The sequence below is a fragment of the Phocoena sinus genome, chromosome 4, assembly GCF_008692025.1.
Source record: "Phocoena sinus isolate mPhoSin1 chromosome 4, mPhoSin1.pri, whole genome shotgun sequence".
Lineage (NCBI taxonomy): Eukaryota > Metazoa > Chordata > Mammalia > Artiodactyla > Phocoenidae > Phocoena > Phocoena sinus.
Genome location: NC_045766.1, coordinates 62,675,240 through 62,691,448, shown reverse-complemented (window position 1 = coordinate 62,691,448; position 16,209 = coordinate 62,675,240). Strand labels below are relative to the sequence as shown.

General features: G+C 42.5%; 1 protein-coding gene across 1 annotated transcript in view; it reads left to right on the top strand.

Moving 5' to 3' along the window:
- LIPH (lipase H) overlaps nt 1–16,209 on the top strand; it is a 45,757-nt gene that overhangs the window by 7,806 nt on the left and 21,742 nt on the right. The window contains exons 2-5 of the mRNA XM_032630823.1: nt 7,456–7,823; nt 9,021–9,129; nt 13,908–14,009; nt 16,090–16,179. Of these exons, the coding sequence (XP_032486714.1) occupies nt 7,456–7,823; nt 9,021–9,129; nt 13,908–14,009; nt 16,090–16,179 (669 nt within the window). The remainder of the gene's footprint in view (nt 1–7,455; nt 7,824–9,020; nt 9,130–13,907; nt 14,010–16,089; nt 16,180–16,209) is intronic.

The window sequence follows — 16,209 nt, the reverse complement described above, 5'->3', positions numbered from 1 at the left end:
ATAAGAAAATATCTCAGGCACAAACACGTTATATCTGAAGATGCTATAGCCAGATTTCCCTGACATCCTACTTGAATATGTTTCTTTTAATTTAACAGAGGGAAGACAGTAAACGATAATCAGGCCTGCCCTACATAGGGGTCTGAATTCATCACTGGATGGCAGACATCACCCATCCAATTGTAATTTTCCAGTTGCCAACAGGAAACAGCATTTCAGAGGGATTGAATTTCAAAGTAGTCTGAAGAAGAAAGGCCGAGTTTCTCCTGTTTCAAATAAACTCTAGTAGAAGAGGTTAAGGTTTAGAAACCAGTTTAACACGTTCTGCGGTTCTTGATTGGGCTGTTAATACTACCTCTAAGCAAACTTGACTTTGTAACAAAACAGCAAAATAACCAACAAGAGGTTTGCTTTCTGAAGGCATACATAGTAGTTAATCATTTTAGTAATACCAACATAAAGTAAAATGTAAAGAACTATATTTATGAGGGTGAATCAATTTAACAAATTTGCTATTCACATATATCTAGTCCTTGCATGTTCTCCAAATTGCCTGAGAATTTCAGGCCCAAAGACAAGACAAGTTCCTGAGCTTGGTGCTGGGGACGCAAATACTAAGCTAAAAACAATACACTGCCTGCCCTCAGAGGAGCTTAAACTAATTTGTAACATGGTCCAAAATAAGATGTGTAATGTTTTCTTTTTAAAATGTTATTAATTCTGAGAGGAAAAGGGTTAATAACCTGAGGCAATTTTAAACAAAGAACATTGGAAGTGGAGTGTATGACCCATTGTTGTTTGCATATGATTTTCCAGGTCTGTTACCTGCAGATATATTTTTACATAGTTTCAGTCATAATGCATGTGCCATTTCATACTTCATTTATTTTATAAACGTTACATCATACACTCCTTATAGTATTTACATGGCTCATTCTGAATGGCTGAATAACGTGTTAACAGGTTGATATTCACTTATTCAGGAAACATTTATTGAAGCCAACTCCAAGCCAGGTGATGTTCTTGGCACTGGGAACATAAGAATGGATAAACGGACAAATAGGTCAGTCATCTTGGAGCTTCTGTGCTAGTGGGAGAAGTTATTTCAGAAAAGGAAAGAATGCTTCAAGTTTGTGGTAGGAAAAAGACAAGTAACATTTAAGGGGAAAAGTTCTCTGGAGTGGAATTCAACACAAGAAGGAAGTAGAAAAGCATATTATTTAAAGCCAGGGCATCATTTAGGCCAAGGAATTCATTTACAGATATGAATAAACTTAGGAACTATATTACCCACTAGCCACTTTTTTTTTAATTGAAAAAAAAAGAGTCAACTTTAACCAAACTGCATCCAGGAATGTCTCCAAACAATCGAACAAAGCAAAATGATAAAATTGTCCTATTGAAGAAACCAAGAGTTTCTACCAGCCCCAGAGCCTCTGAGGGTTAAGCCAAGAGCAGCTCATTCCTGAGGCTGGTTCTGTCCCCCACTCAAGCTTCTCATCCCATGAGCAGAGTTGGGGATGGGTGAAGGACCATCCACTAGCCCGTCTTGAAAAGACAGCAAGAGCCAGTCACCCAGGGGTGAATGGAGAAGGCTAGGAAAAGGACTCACTGTGAGCAATAGTCTCGTATATTATAGAACTAAAACTACATAGTCAGGGAAATATGGTCCCAGAAGATAATTTTTATATACACTTCATCTTTATTCACAGTAGTTCATGTTCTGTAAAGGCACTACAAGCACTGAAGTAGCAGTTACTGAACCACTGCTCTTAGCGGGAATATAGGGTTAGGTTCCTGTGAGCCTCTGCTTATGACATTTTAGTTGACTGATCGATACATAATCTTATTTTATGTGTGTTTCTGTTGAAAGACACCTTATTTAATATATATTGTTTTTAAAATATTTATTTATTTATTTATCTACTTAATTCATTTATTTTGGCTGTTCCGCGTCTTAGTTGTGGCTCACGGGATCTTCGCTGCAGCATGTGGGCCCTTAGTTGTGGCATGCGAACTCTTAGTTGCGGCATGCATGCGGGATCTCGTTCCCTGACCAGGGATCAAACCAGGGCCCCCTGCATTGGGAGCGTGGAGTCCTACCCACTGGACTACCAGGAAAGTCCCAATATATAGTGTTGATTTGCTAACATTGAACTCATGGCCAGCACTATAACTCATACCTGAACAAAGCTTATCTCACACTCACATTTTCTCTGTAAGGTACATCACAGCCTTCATGAGTTTAGAAATGCCAGCCAGCACTTGAGGACTATGTCTGGGGGATTTTAAACAGTGAAATCACCAAGAAAAGGCACAAGAAGCAAAAAACACGGCAGTAAGAGGCCAGGTAAAGGACATTTGCTATGGGAGGTGAAACAAGAAGGCAGAGTGTCGCTGTGTTTGACCTCAGCTGAGAGTGATGTGTGGGGCAACTCAGATTTTTTGCCACTCAGCACCTAGCCGTGAATAACTGGAAAAGCCCCTCAAGTATTGATTTTGGGGGTTACAAATACATTTGGGTTTTATTTTAGTCCTTAGGTAGAGTGTTTATTGCTGTGCTTTATCACAGATATTCTGCATTCTTCTTTTAATGTATTAAATATTATGTAATTTTTTAATTTATTAAAAATAAGAAAGGTTTGGCCCTCAAGGGCTCCCAGTCTGCTGCTGAGGTCTGAGTGGCAATCACACTCCTCTTCCGTCTGGGTTTCAACCAATTGAGAACTTGACCCAGGGCTAAAAGTATCAGCTTTATTGTTGGCATAGTTGGATTTGAGAAAAGTGGAGGTCAAATCGTTTTCTCCTCCTAATGCAAACCAGAGGTCCCCTGCTGACCACTCCCCAAGTGGCAGGATGTCCCTGCCACCAGGGAGGAAGAGGAGGGAGAGAAACCACTTAAGGGAAAAGGAGAGAGGGGCGGCCCTCCTTCCTGGGGAGTGGAGTGGATGTCCCTTGGATGAGGCACACCCAAACTACCGGTATGCCGAGCAGGGGTGACAAATTCTTGTTTTGGGGTGCTACAAATAAATTTCAACGAGTAGGTGAATTCACAAGTATGAAATTCACGAATAAAGAGGATTGACTGTATTTTGACAGTGTTTGTGTCAGTGTGTGTGTATGTGTGTGTTCTGGAGAAGAGGTCAAGGAGGATATACAATACAGGAGGCAATACAAGTGCAGTGACTTTCTTATCTTTCTTGGTAGGGAACGAGGAGCTAGAATAGATACAGTAAATAGAATAGAAGCTCTCTGTGATTGATACACTAGGAAACAGAGGCTTAAATTTTATTTTTAAACTAAAATAGGAATTACCAGATGAACTAAAAGTAATTTTATAACTAATAAAAATCAGGAGGTAGAAGGGAGAAGTATTGAGTGTGCTAATGCCCTCATCATTTATAACAGAGGGTCATTAGATACTGTCTCGAGTTACTAAAGCAAGGACTAGAGCAGAATAAAGAAAGATAACTGTTCTGACAAAGGTCAGCAGCAGGACACATGGCAGAAGTTAAAAATATGCCCTACAACAGTCTGAAATACAGTTTCCAGGTGCCCAAATCTCCTTGCCAGGAGTTCACATTGGAGGATAAATAAATCTGAATAAATATTGCTAAGTCTGGAGCAGTTCTGCATGTAGTCTATTTCTGACCTACAGGCTACACATTGACATCCCATGAAATAGAGATTTAAGTGTTTCATAGAAAGTTATAAAGGTCAATGCCAGAAAAAATTAAAGCGGGCTATAAACATCCCAGTATGAGAAAGAAAATATAAACGGAATAAAACAAAGAAAAGAGAGACAGGGGAATCCGCATAGCAAAAGCAATGGCCTTTTCCAGAGCACAATGCTGTTGTAAAAATAACTAAGACATTTAAAAATACTTGAAGTCACAGTGGTTCTATCAAGTGAAAAATAAAAATCCATTTGTTCTGCCCTTCTTGCTTTTCCGTAACTGTCAGTTTTAAAGGCTTCTAGTAAGGACTCCGCAAGCCAAAAAGATTGGTTGAACCATTCCATAGTCATTAAAGTTGGCAGCTTCTGCTGAAAAATAGCTCTGGCCCCAAACTTCAGGATGCATCTCTGAGCCTTCCAAGTACTCAGACACACGGTTTATGACACATTGACATAATATTGCTCAATTGGCTCAAAATGAACAAACCTTAGTAATTAAGCAGTCCCCTTCTTTGGAAAGGGATCTCTATCTTTTCCCGTATGACCTCATTCATAATTAATCTCTGCCGCATAACTTTCTTGGGCAGGTAGGTAGCAAGTGAAAGATGACATAATTTCCCCAGGCCACCTGGTGAGTCAGTCACACAACCAGGAACAAAACCCAGTTTTACTGATGGCTGAGACCTAGAGGCTCAGCCCTACCCTGTGACTCTTCCTGTCCAATAAAATGACTAATTGAACAGTCAATTATTTACTCTGCGACTTGATCTACAAGCACCAGATAAGTTTCAGTCCGTGTTCACCTGGGGCAAGTGATCTACAGGAAGAGAAAAATGAAAGGGGCCAACAGATGGAGAAAATATTTACATAGCTGAATAAGTCTGGGCGTCTAATGCACAGCATGGTGACTATAGTTAACAATACTGTATTGTATATTTGAAATGTGCTAAGGCAGTAGATCTTAAATGTTCTCCTCTCACACACATAGACACACACACACACGCACACATACAAGTTAACTATGTGAGGTGAATGTGTTAACTAACATTATTGTTGTAATCATTTCTTAATATATATTAAATCATCACATTGTACCCCTTAAACTTACACAATTTATTTGTCAATTATATCTCAATAAAGCTGGGGAAAAAAAGATAGTATTTACATTGTAAGCATGCTTTACTGCACAATCTACTGGATAGTACAGAGTAAAAGGAGGAATAGATGACTTTGGGGCTCAATTTTTAGCCACATCTTTTCTAGGGTGAGGCATTTCAAAGCCTCCTTAATTTCTAACCTTCTATTTGAGCTTCTTTTGCTCATTCTGTTTTGGAAGTTCACTCACTCCTAAGTACCAGAGCCTTTGCAAGAAGTTCCAAGTAAAAGTATCCATGAATGGACCCAGGTTGTGAAGGAAAGGCAGAGCCCCCAGGATGAAGGCCACCCTGCGGCTCAGAATAAGGGAGGAGCAATTCCTGGGTGTGCAAGTGCAGACTCACTGAGAATAGGGGCCCAGGGCAAATGGTTCCTAAATTCTTATTGGAAGAAGTCAGAACAGATGTTTCCCAAGGCACTCTTGTCTTTTTTTGGGCCAGTTGCAAGTCAACTGTCTTCCCAGTCTATTCCCTCTCCTGAAGAATGGTCATGGTTAGGGTCACAATAATAGTAATAATAATAAATAATAATTATTATTATAATTTAAAAAATAGTCCTCTCAATCATCATATTATTGTGTCTGGATACCAATGTCGATCAGAGGTTTACTTTTTTTTTTTTCATGTATTTTTAGCTGCGTTGGGTCTTCGTTGCTGCATGCAGACTTTCTCTAGTTGTGGTGAGAGGAAGCTATTCTTTGTTGTGGTGCACGGGCTTCTCACTGCGGTAGCTTCTCTTGTCGCGGAGCACGGGCTCTAGGCGTGCGGGCTTCTGTGGTTGCAGCGCACGGGCTCTAGAGCGCAGGTTCAGTAGTTGTGGCTCGCGGGCTTAGCTGCTCTGCGGCATGTGGGATCTTCCTGGACCAGGGCTCGAACCCATGTCCCTTGCAGTGGCAGGTGGATTCTTAACCACTGCACCACCAAGGAAGCCTTAGTCTCCTTTAATGTAGAACATTTCCAGTCTTTCTTTGTCATTTATGACATTGACTTTTTTTTTTTTAAGAATACAGGTTCTTTCTTTAAAAAATAGAATATTCCTCTTTTTATGTGTGTCTGATTTTTCCTCATGGTTAGATTCCAGCTATGCATTCCCTATTAGAACACTTCACAGGTGAAGCTGTGTCCTTCCCAGTGCATTACAGCTATAGGCACATGATATCCATCTGCTCCTCATTGGTGATGCCAAGTTTGATAACCTTGTCAAGGTATTGTTCACTTTCTCAATCTTACAGTTAATATTTCTTCCCTAATCTCTAATGAGCAATCTGTGGGAGACACTTTATTTTTTTTTTAATATTTATTTATTTTGGTCGTGCTGGGTCTTAGTTGCAGCATGTGGGATCTTTAGTTGTGGCGTGTGGACTTCCTACTTGTGGTATGCATGTGGGATCTAGTTCCCCGACAAGGGACTGAACCTGGGCCCCCTGCATTGGGAGCACGGAGTCTTACCCACTGGACCACCAGGGAAGTCCCTGTGGGAGATACTTTAAAACCGTACAAATATCATGCTTCTCCTCAAGATCCACATCCCCACCCCAACCTCAGTTTAGCATCCATTGATGATTCTTGCCTAACCAATCTTTGTTATGATGGTTGCAAAATGATGAATTTCAACTCCAGCATGCATTCCACATTAATCAGTTTGCATTCAGCATTATATTGTAAGAGTCCTCCTCTCTTCTCCATGTAGGTATTGTTTCTTTATTTATGTATTTATTTGTTATGGAATCATGGATTCCTGGTTTTCAAAGGCCTATCATTCATTACTCTCCTTAATTATTTTGTCCTCAAGTTATCCCAGATCTGGCCAGCAGAAGCCCCTTCAAGCTGGTTCCTGTGTCCCTATAACATGTTTTTAAGCACTCTCTTACTTTCTGCCGTAAAACATTCTCTTACTTTCAGCTCATCTTAAGCTGTTCCCATTACATCCCCAGCTTTTCCATTCTTAGAGCCTGGTCAGCAGGACATATGCTTAAAGGTGGTGCTTGAGCAAAGAAGGAGAGAGAGAGCCCAAGAAAGGCCACCATGGTTAACAGTTTCAGATGTTTCTGAAAGGTGCAGGGCAAGGCACATCATGTTCTCTACCACCGTCCCAGGTGGGTGCTATAGACAAGGAAAGAGATGCTTGGACCCCACAGATCCTGTTATTGAGTCCTCTACCATGTGCTGGGCACTGTGAGGGATACACAAGATTACAAGACACCATTTCAAGGAGACTGGTCTAGTGGGATAGACACGTATGTACAGAAATACCCATAATACATCCTTGAAAATGTCTTCATTGTGTGGTCAATGTGGCACATAGAGGGGTTTGGGGAGTTCTGGGTTGAAGGACAGACAGTAATTATGGCTGGGAGAGTCGGAGAAGGCTTCGTTGAGGTGACTTTTGGGTTAGACCTTGAAAGAGGGTAGGATTTGGAAAAATGGTTTTATCAGTGAAAAAGAAGTTACTACTTATGTACTCCGAATCAGGTCTGACTTTGCAACTTCATTCAACTAGATCCAGCCTCTTACTAGGTGCCGTGGGGCACATAGAAAGAACTCCAAAGAGTGTAGGACAGCACTTTTGCTTGACGCCCAACTAAGGAAAGAACCGTCACAATGCCATATAATTTTTATTTTCAGACACAGATGAAACATGTCCTTCATTTACCAAACTGAGCTTTCACAGTGCAGTGGTTGGAACGGGACTAAATGTGAAGTTGATGCTCTACACAAGGAGAAACCCGACCTGCGCACAAGCCATCAACTCCACAGTTTTGGGGAACTTGAACGTGACCAAGAAAACCATCTTCGCTGTCCATGGATTCAGACCGACAGGCTCTCCTCCAGTTTGGATGGAGGACTTAGTAGAGGGTTTGCTCTCTGTAGATGACATGAACGTGGTTGTTGTTGATTGGAATCAAGGAGCTACAACTGTAATATACAACCATGCGTCTAGAAAGACCAGAAAAGTAGCAATAGTCTTGAAGGAATTTATCGACCAAATGCTGGTAAGGGAGAATTCTCTTAGATGATTCAGGGTCAAATTGAAACTGGTTCAATATCTGGATATTTAAAGCCAAGAGATAACTACAGTGACCAGAAGGACTACTTTTGCAATGTTTTGCAAATCTGAATAAGCCCCAGGGAAGGTGAAGGGAAGGGCCCAAGGCAACGCCCATGTGTATGGTTGTGCAGGTGGTGTACTGCACAGGGCACCCATCTAAGACAGCACCATTGTCATTGTAGACATTGTAGATTTATATGTCTATTATGATAATCTTCTAGTGAATGACAGCAAAGTGTCCTGAGGAAGGGGCAGCTTTTTCTAACTCACATAAAGGTGTCTAATGGGTATGAGAGGTTCTGTCTAGGGGTTTCCTGGCTTCAATGCCTAGAGTTTCCTCAACTTCTATAGATATTCCTTTTCTTAGAAATGCCAAAAGTTTAGTGACCAGATTATCCAAAACCAAAACTGATACACATGGTTGATGAACGATTTGTGTGTATGATTTATGTTTTCAGAAGACTTAAAAGATGAAATAAATCTTAAATATAATTTAATCTATCTCATGAACTGTCCTTTTTATGAAAAAAAAAGTGACTTGACATCAGGACTACTTCAGAGAGTCACACCTGGTGGCCAGGGGTGACATAAATTTTACATGAGCTTCCTACTTAAGCCACAGACTTCCGGAAAGTGAATATTAAAATGACTCATGAATGGCTGGCCCAGGACTATGGTCAGTGTGCCCCGCCCCTTTCTTTCCTTCCTTCCCTCTCCATGATGACTTCATTAACTGAGCCAGCATGGACATAAAGGAGTTCATTAAATGTTTGGTTGCCCTTCTCATTTGGGAAGGTTTTAAGGATGTCTCAGCTTGGCTTCTAGCAGAAGCATGAATGGAGACACCACGGCATAAAGGTGAAGGCATAAGTGTGGAGTTGGACAGACCGGTTTGAATTCTGCCCTGCGCCCTCCCTGCCTGACCTTGGGCAGATGACTTCAACCCTGGGCTCAGTCTCCTCATCTGTATAATCAAAGGAATAGCATTTAGTTTGTCGGGGTGTTGTGACATTTCAATAAGATAATGGATATAAGGTGCCTAGAAATGTTTCTCCAAAGTCAACAGTTAGGAAATTTCTCCAGATGTTGTCAACTCCTTGGCCCCTCACAATTTATAACAATGGACCTCTTGAAATTGCAGGCAGAAGGAGCTTCTCTGGATGACATTTACATGATTGGAGTAAGTCTAGGAGCCCATGTAGCTGGGTTTGTTGGAAAGATGTACAATGGCCAGCTGGGAAGAATTACAGGTAAGGCTTCCTGTGAATTGGCACAGGGTAACCAGACTGCCCAGGGCAATCCTAGTCCTTGGGTTCAAAGCCAGCTCTTCCAATTACTTAACCTCTCTGAGCAAATGTCCTCTTGTGCAAAGGGAAGACCGTAGTAGTAATTGACCTTAGCAATATTAAATTTATTATTTAATAAAATAGGTCCAAAGCACTCTGTAAACTGTATATGCCATAGAAAAGATTGGTGGTGACTTTATTTCTCTTATGGCTAGAAAAACAGCTACATCCCATGGGGATTTTGCCCCAAGCAGATAGCCTTCTTCCTTTCATTTAATCCAAGATAGTTTGAACTATGTACCTAATATATCCCCAGGCATAGCTGGAGCCTCATGATAGGGAAATGAGATGGGAATTATGTTGTCTGGAGCTTACTCTGTGAATATCGGCTTTCAGGCCAAAGCTGAATAAAAACCCTCAGAAACAACAGCAGGTGAAACTCCAAAGATTCCCTTGCTGGGTTCATTTGCCTAGTGTTCTGTAACTTTCCATAGCTACAGATGAAGGTCTGAGGGAGGCTTTCTCTTTCAGAGACTCAAGCCTTCCATACCTTTCCCAGAATCGATCCTTACATTGAGATAGCCATTCCAAATCTAGGAAATCTGGAAGGTAGATGTGAACAGAGGGAGGGAGGGGAGAGGTAAATGATTCAAACCAACTACATTTGGGAGGTAACCTTTTAGAGCCACAGGTCTGAATGTGCTACTTAATTTGACATGTGGCCCTGGGCATGTCCCCACCACCACCCCCTGCCCTAAATCTATCTGTCCCTCTCACATACACACACACACACCCCCACATTGGCCGGTGTCTCTTCTAACTCTGGTACTTGAGGTCACATTCTTTTTCCTGGCTATTTTTTTTCTCAATTTCACCCCAAAGGCCAAGGTTGCCCTTATCTTATTTACTTGCTTTCCTAGGGAAGCAAAGCTATTTTTCAATTTTTTAAAATTATTACTATAATGTTTTAGAAAGCAGTACGTCTTTACTTTTTAAAAATTCATTTTCCCTTATGGGTACAAAGGACAGATGGCTCAAATGTGCTTGTTTTCCTTGTCTATTGGGAGCTTCTCCTCTGGGAGCTGGGACTTTTCCCAGTGCTGTGTTTAGAAGCTGATCAGCTCTCGAAAAAAAAGATTTATAGCATTTGCTGATTTCCATGATGTAAATACTCCCACTGTGGCTGGTTTCAAGCTACTGACCTGACATCACTGACCACACAGTTTGGGAAGAGATAAGCAAACTGGTCTCCAGTGCTGGTGCTGGGGGGCTCTAGCCCACCACTGCCTTATTCTATCTACCCCCTAATTTTGCTCCTCAGCCGCCCAGTGAACCTGTTCCCACAACTACTTTGGATGGGAATGCAGTGTAACCTGGCCTCTGACCATGGAAATTCCCTGAGCCAACCTCCCTTCCACCCTGGGCCCACGTGGCCCTGCTCTGTGACCTGGACTCAGTCAACGGTCTGCAGCTCAATTTTCTGTCTCCTCTGAGGGACCCATGTTCTCCCAACTCCTCATCCTCTCTGAGCCCCAAGGTCAATCTCACCTGTTACTGAGAGCTATTTCAGGGGAAAAGCATCTCCCTTCTCCACTCACCTTCCACTGCCCTGCCAGAATGGGATCACTGGATTGAGGGGCGGGAATTTGGCCTGTTACCCAAGGCCATAATTCACTCCCAACTCCCAAGAACTGGGTGATTCCGCTTGTTGATTATCTAGACCAGAATGGCTGCTTCATTTCTTCCATTTCCCTTTTTTTCTTCTGCTCTTGCTTCTCCTTTTGCTCTCCAGGCACATCTCCTGGTATTACTTTTCATTAATTTCTTCAACAGAAGATGGAAGAAATGAATGGATTTAAAAACATTTCAAGTACCTACATCACTTGATAATACACTAAATTTATTCTTGCAAAAATTACCTTGGGGTGCTGGATACAATGCCGATTTGCTGAATTGGAATCTCTGGGCTTGGGGTCCAGGAGTCTGTACTTCCTTTATTTTTTATTTTTTTGGCCACGCTGCGAGGCATGTGGGATCTTAGTTCCCTAACCAGGGATCAAACCCATGCCCCCTGCAGTAGAAGCGTGGAGTCCTAACCACTGGACCACCAGGGAATTCCCGGCGGTCTGTACTTTTTTTTTTTTTTCTTGCGGTACGGGGGCCTCTCACTGTTGTGGCCTCTCCCGCTGCGGAGCACAGGTCTCCGGACTGATGCGGAGGCTCAGCGGCCATGGCTCAGGGGCCCAGCCGCTCCGCGGCCTGTGGGATCTTCCCGGACCGGGGCACGAACCCATGTCCCCTGCATCGGCAGGCAGACTCTCAACTGCTGCGCCACCAGGGAAGCCCGGTCTGTACTTTTAACCAGAAGATGCAGGTGGTCTGAACACCATACTTTAAGAAATGACCACAAAGCTGTGTTGCCCAATATAGGAGCCACAAGCCACAGGTGCCACGGAGCACCTGAAATGTTGTTAATGCAAATTGAGACATGCGGTAAATGCAAAACGCACACTGGAATTTGAAGACTACGTACAAAAGAAGGGTATTAAAAGATTTCAAATTTTTTATATTGACTGCATGGTGAAATAATTTTCTGCTATACTGGGTTAAATAAAATGTATTATTAAAGTCAATTTTCCTTGTTTCTTTTTACCTTTTTAAAGTGGTTGCTAGAAAGTTTTAAATTATATATGTGGCTCACATTATATTTCTATTGGACAGCACTGCCTTGGAGAGTTAGTTCATGGTGACCTTGGGGATGGGAGTAAGAGGCCCCTGAAAACGCATGCAAAATGTTTGACGGCTGTCCTGGGGAGAGGTCCAGAGCTTTTATCAAATTCTCAAACTGGTTAATCTTGTAATCAAAGCCAGGGATCACTAGCTAGACACTTTTCTGGCGATCACAGAGCAACAAGAAAGAGCTCCATTTTGTCATTTTTGTTTCTATTCTGTAATAATTTCAATATTCTGGATTCAGATCTCAGAGTGCTTTGGTAAGTCTTCTGAGGTAGCAATTAATTCTACCTCTATTTTGCAGATAAGGAAACTGAGGTTCAGAGAAGTAAAGTAACCTGCTTAAGATCACACAGCTGGTTAATGCTAGGTTTGGGGTTCCACGTCACATCCATCTGACTCCAATGGTCTCTGCTCACACAAAATACGCAGCTTTTTTTGGGGCAGTTTGTGATTTTTGGCTGACAGTGTAAGCTGATCATTTGCTATGACTTATCTCTAAGGACATCATATGTCCAAGTTTACTGTGACAGTCCTCATTTGTGTCTTCTGTCCTGGCATAATTATTAATAGCAGCCTTATCACTTTCAAAATTGCCCTGGTTTGGATTTTATATGGTAAGCCAATATATCTGCTGTGGATCTGGAGGTTGCTATAAACTGAGGCTCTCACTGTTCATTTTCTCAGACTGGAAATGGGGCTGTTTCATGTGAGGAGGGGGAGGCTTCCCCAGCAAGGTCTTTCCAAGGTTGTGTTTCTCATTCTGTGCAGAGAATATCCTGTGGACTTGGGTACCTGGGTGTTGATCCACCTCCTCCCCACATCAGTTTCAGTTGGGAGCAGACAGAAGGGGAAGAAAAGCTGGGGGGTGGGGGAGTGGGGGAAACAGAGGGAGATAAAATAAGGGGGCAGATAAAGACATGCCTCAAGGAAGCAAGGGTGTTGGCCAGGGAGAAATGGAGAGATTGGGGCTAGAACCAGGACTGCTGAGGCAAAGATGCTATCTCTTGGATTTTATACCATGGAGGTGGTGGGGGGGATAGGGGATGTCATTTAAAGTGACTTCGTAGATTAAAAACTCGCAGACATCCCTTGAAACCTTTTTCACTCCAGGTAAGTTTCTAGTTAGCAAGGTCTTTGGGATCCTCTGGTGTTTTGTTTTTAGTTTGTGGTTACATCATCATAGGAGCTGCTCTCTTGTTTTTACAGATATTTCATAATAATGGTGAGGAATGTCCAGCTAACATTGACCAAGAGCAAGAAATCAGTTCAGCCATTTATGGGGTGGGTTAATTCTGCAGGAACTGGCACCCACCTAATTTCCCTCTTCCATACCTAGTCTAATACCTGGCCTGACCAGTGAGTCTCACACTTTCCCACTCAGTTTGCCAAACCCAGTTCAATGAAACCAAAAGCTCAACAGAGAGAGGTGGTTGCATTGTGAGGCTGTGGCCCTGGCTAAGACACTTGACCTCCCTGAACCTCAGTTCATTCATCTGTAAAATGGGAATGACAATAGCTACCATTCCTCCTTTGTGATGTGGACCAGGTGAGCCAGTAAATGTGAATAAAAATGGAAACAATAAAGGAGCTTTTTTAATAACAAGAAAGAAAAGTTGAGTGAAGTTTCTGGATTATTTAAAATGAGATAAAGATAAGTACAGTGTCTGCTTTTTATATGCACTCTTAGATGCTTTTTTCCTGAGGAACCAGTTTATTCCAGTCCCTGGTCCCCATATGTCTGTGCACTCCCTGCCGTGGAGCCCTGCACAAGGTATAGTACACCTCCAGATGGAGTCCGGATGAGTTCTCAGGGGGCACTGTGAGGGTAACCACCTTTAGTGTGGGAAAAGGCTATACAGGGCTGTGGAAAGGAGCCTGACACAGCAGGATGGGAATGTGAGTGCTTGCCCACCCGAGGATTCCCCGAAGCCTGTGAGCCATCTTCGTGGGGAGGGATCCAAAGCCCGGCTGCAGGGGCTGCCAAGCCGACTCTGTTTTCCTTCCAGGTCTGGACCCTGCAGGCCCTTTATTCAATGGGAGACCTCCAGAGGACAGATTAGATCCCGGTGATGCACAGTTCGTTGACGTCATCCATTCTGACATTGATGGTAACATTCCTTGTGGGTCAGTGACCACCCACACCGTCACCCCCAGACTCCCAAAGAGTCTCCCACTAGGGGGATTGTCATGCAGGGGTGGATCAGGTTCCTCTAGATTCCCTCTTTTCCTACCGGGCAAGTTTCCAAATCCACAAGAATACTGAAGGGAAGCTGCTTTAATGCAGGCACCCAGGATCTCCTGATGGAGTAGAGGTGCATTTCCCATTGTCTCCTGTTATTTTTAAAGTGATCATCTTGACCAGTCAAGGACAGGCTGATTTGCATACCATGTGGACAAATGTTTCCATAAGTACAACTGGGTTTGGATGCATGATTCCCTGTTTTTGTTGGTTCTTTGTCATTATTACCTTAAGCTGAAAGATACGTTTAAGTGTTGTGTCTCTCCACACAGAGCATTTCTGAACCACCTATAGGTCTCTAGCTCTCTGTGGATCTTCCTGGCTATTTCTATCTTTTATGGTGTTGATTTCATTTCTGGGATTGGGTACATGGCTTGGGGGTTGGGCTGATGTTACAGATGGGTCTTTATATCCAGATGTTTGGGAGAAGAGCTGGAGTAGGAACTTGGGGGAGGGCTGAGGGGACAGACCATAGTGGACATTTAATAGTACATCTCCTTTGTGATACAACCACCTGAAACACCCTTGACTGCCTATTGTGGGCACTCTGGTGTGGTATTCAGCAATTGTTTGCCTTAGAAGAAGTGTCTCTGTGAAATAGCTGTGTTCTTACTATGCAGTTTGCGAAGTATTACCTTACTTAGGTGCAGTACCTCAATGTTATTTTAATGCTTGAAGGCATAGAGTAATTTATTTTTTGTTCTTGGAGAGGGCAAATTTTGAAGGAAAAATATAAGCTTTGCAGTCAAGGCAGGGGTGGACTCAAATCCCGGGTTTGGTTCTTTCTGGTGGTATCATGTTTGGTCCATAAGTCCTCCAAGCCCCAGAATCTTCATCTGTAACTTACTTCATCTGAATTTACCAATGGCTGCTTTTCAGACATTGTGAAAATTAGAAGAAATCTGTGTAAAACCCCTAGTGTCACACCCACAGACACATGTAGTTTCCTGAACATATAATAGCTATTATCATTATTGCAATGATACACTATATATTTGTTTATACATATATATATATACATACATACATATGTATAATCTTTTTTTTTTTTTTTTTTTTGGCCACACTACGCGGCATGTGGGATCTTAGTTCCCTGACCAGGGATTGAACCAATGCCCCCTGCAGTGGAAGTGTGGAGTCTTAACCACTGGACCACCAGGGAAGTCCCTGTATAATCTTTTTTTTTTTTTTTTGTGGTACGCGGGCCTCTCACTGTTGTGGCCTCTCCCATTGCGGAGCACAGGCTCTGGAAGCGCAGGCTCAGCGTCCATGGCTCACGGGCCCAGCCTCTCCGTGGCATGGGGGATCTTCCCGGACCAGGGCTCGAACCCACGTCCCCTGCATCAGCAGGCGGACCCTCAACCACTGCGCCACCAGGGAAGCCCCCCTGTATAAACTTTTAATCAAGCATTTTACTGATTACTTTGGAGTTACAAGGTTAAAGAGAATAAGCAATTATTAAATCTATAATTTTCTAGGTCCCCATTTTCTAGAAGTTTCCAATCTTTTAACCATCCTAGATCCCCAAATTTTAAAGGTTTCTCCTACTAAGTAAAGGTTCATTTTTTCCTGTTTCTTATTCATTAAAGACTTACACACATGTAATTAGAGGCTCAGGAAGCACCTAGCAATGAGTGTTCCAGCCAAATATAAACATGAAACATATCATTTTATCAGCCATGCAGTGAATGAGTGACCAAACTCTCTTACATTTTCAGAAATATGGGAAGTAAATTCTGTTACCAGCTTCATAGTCTCCTACTTGGAAATCACTGCTTTCTAACTAACTATCTGGCTAACTTTGGACAAAATATTTAAATAGGTTTAACGACAACAACAGCAGCAAAGACAAGAATGAGACAATCTCTGCCTATATCCTAAACAGGCAAATGAGTTGTGAGATGGGAGAAGTTCAAAGCAGTATAAAAGCCTAGTATATTGTCTTTTAGCACTGGGCTACAGGGAACCATTAGGAAACATAGACTTCTACCCAAACGGAGGATTGGATCAACCTGGTTGTCCCAAAACAATATTTGGAGGTAAGTGCAGATACTTTATATTTTGTAAAA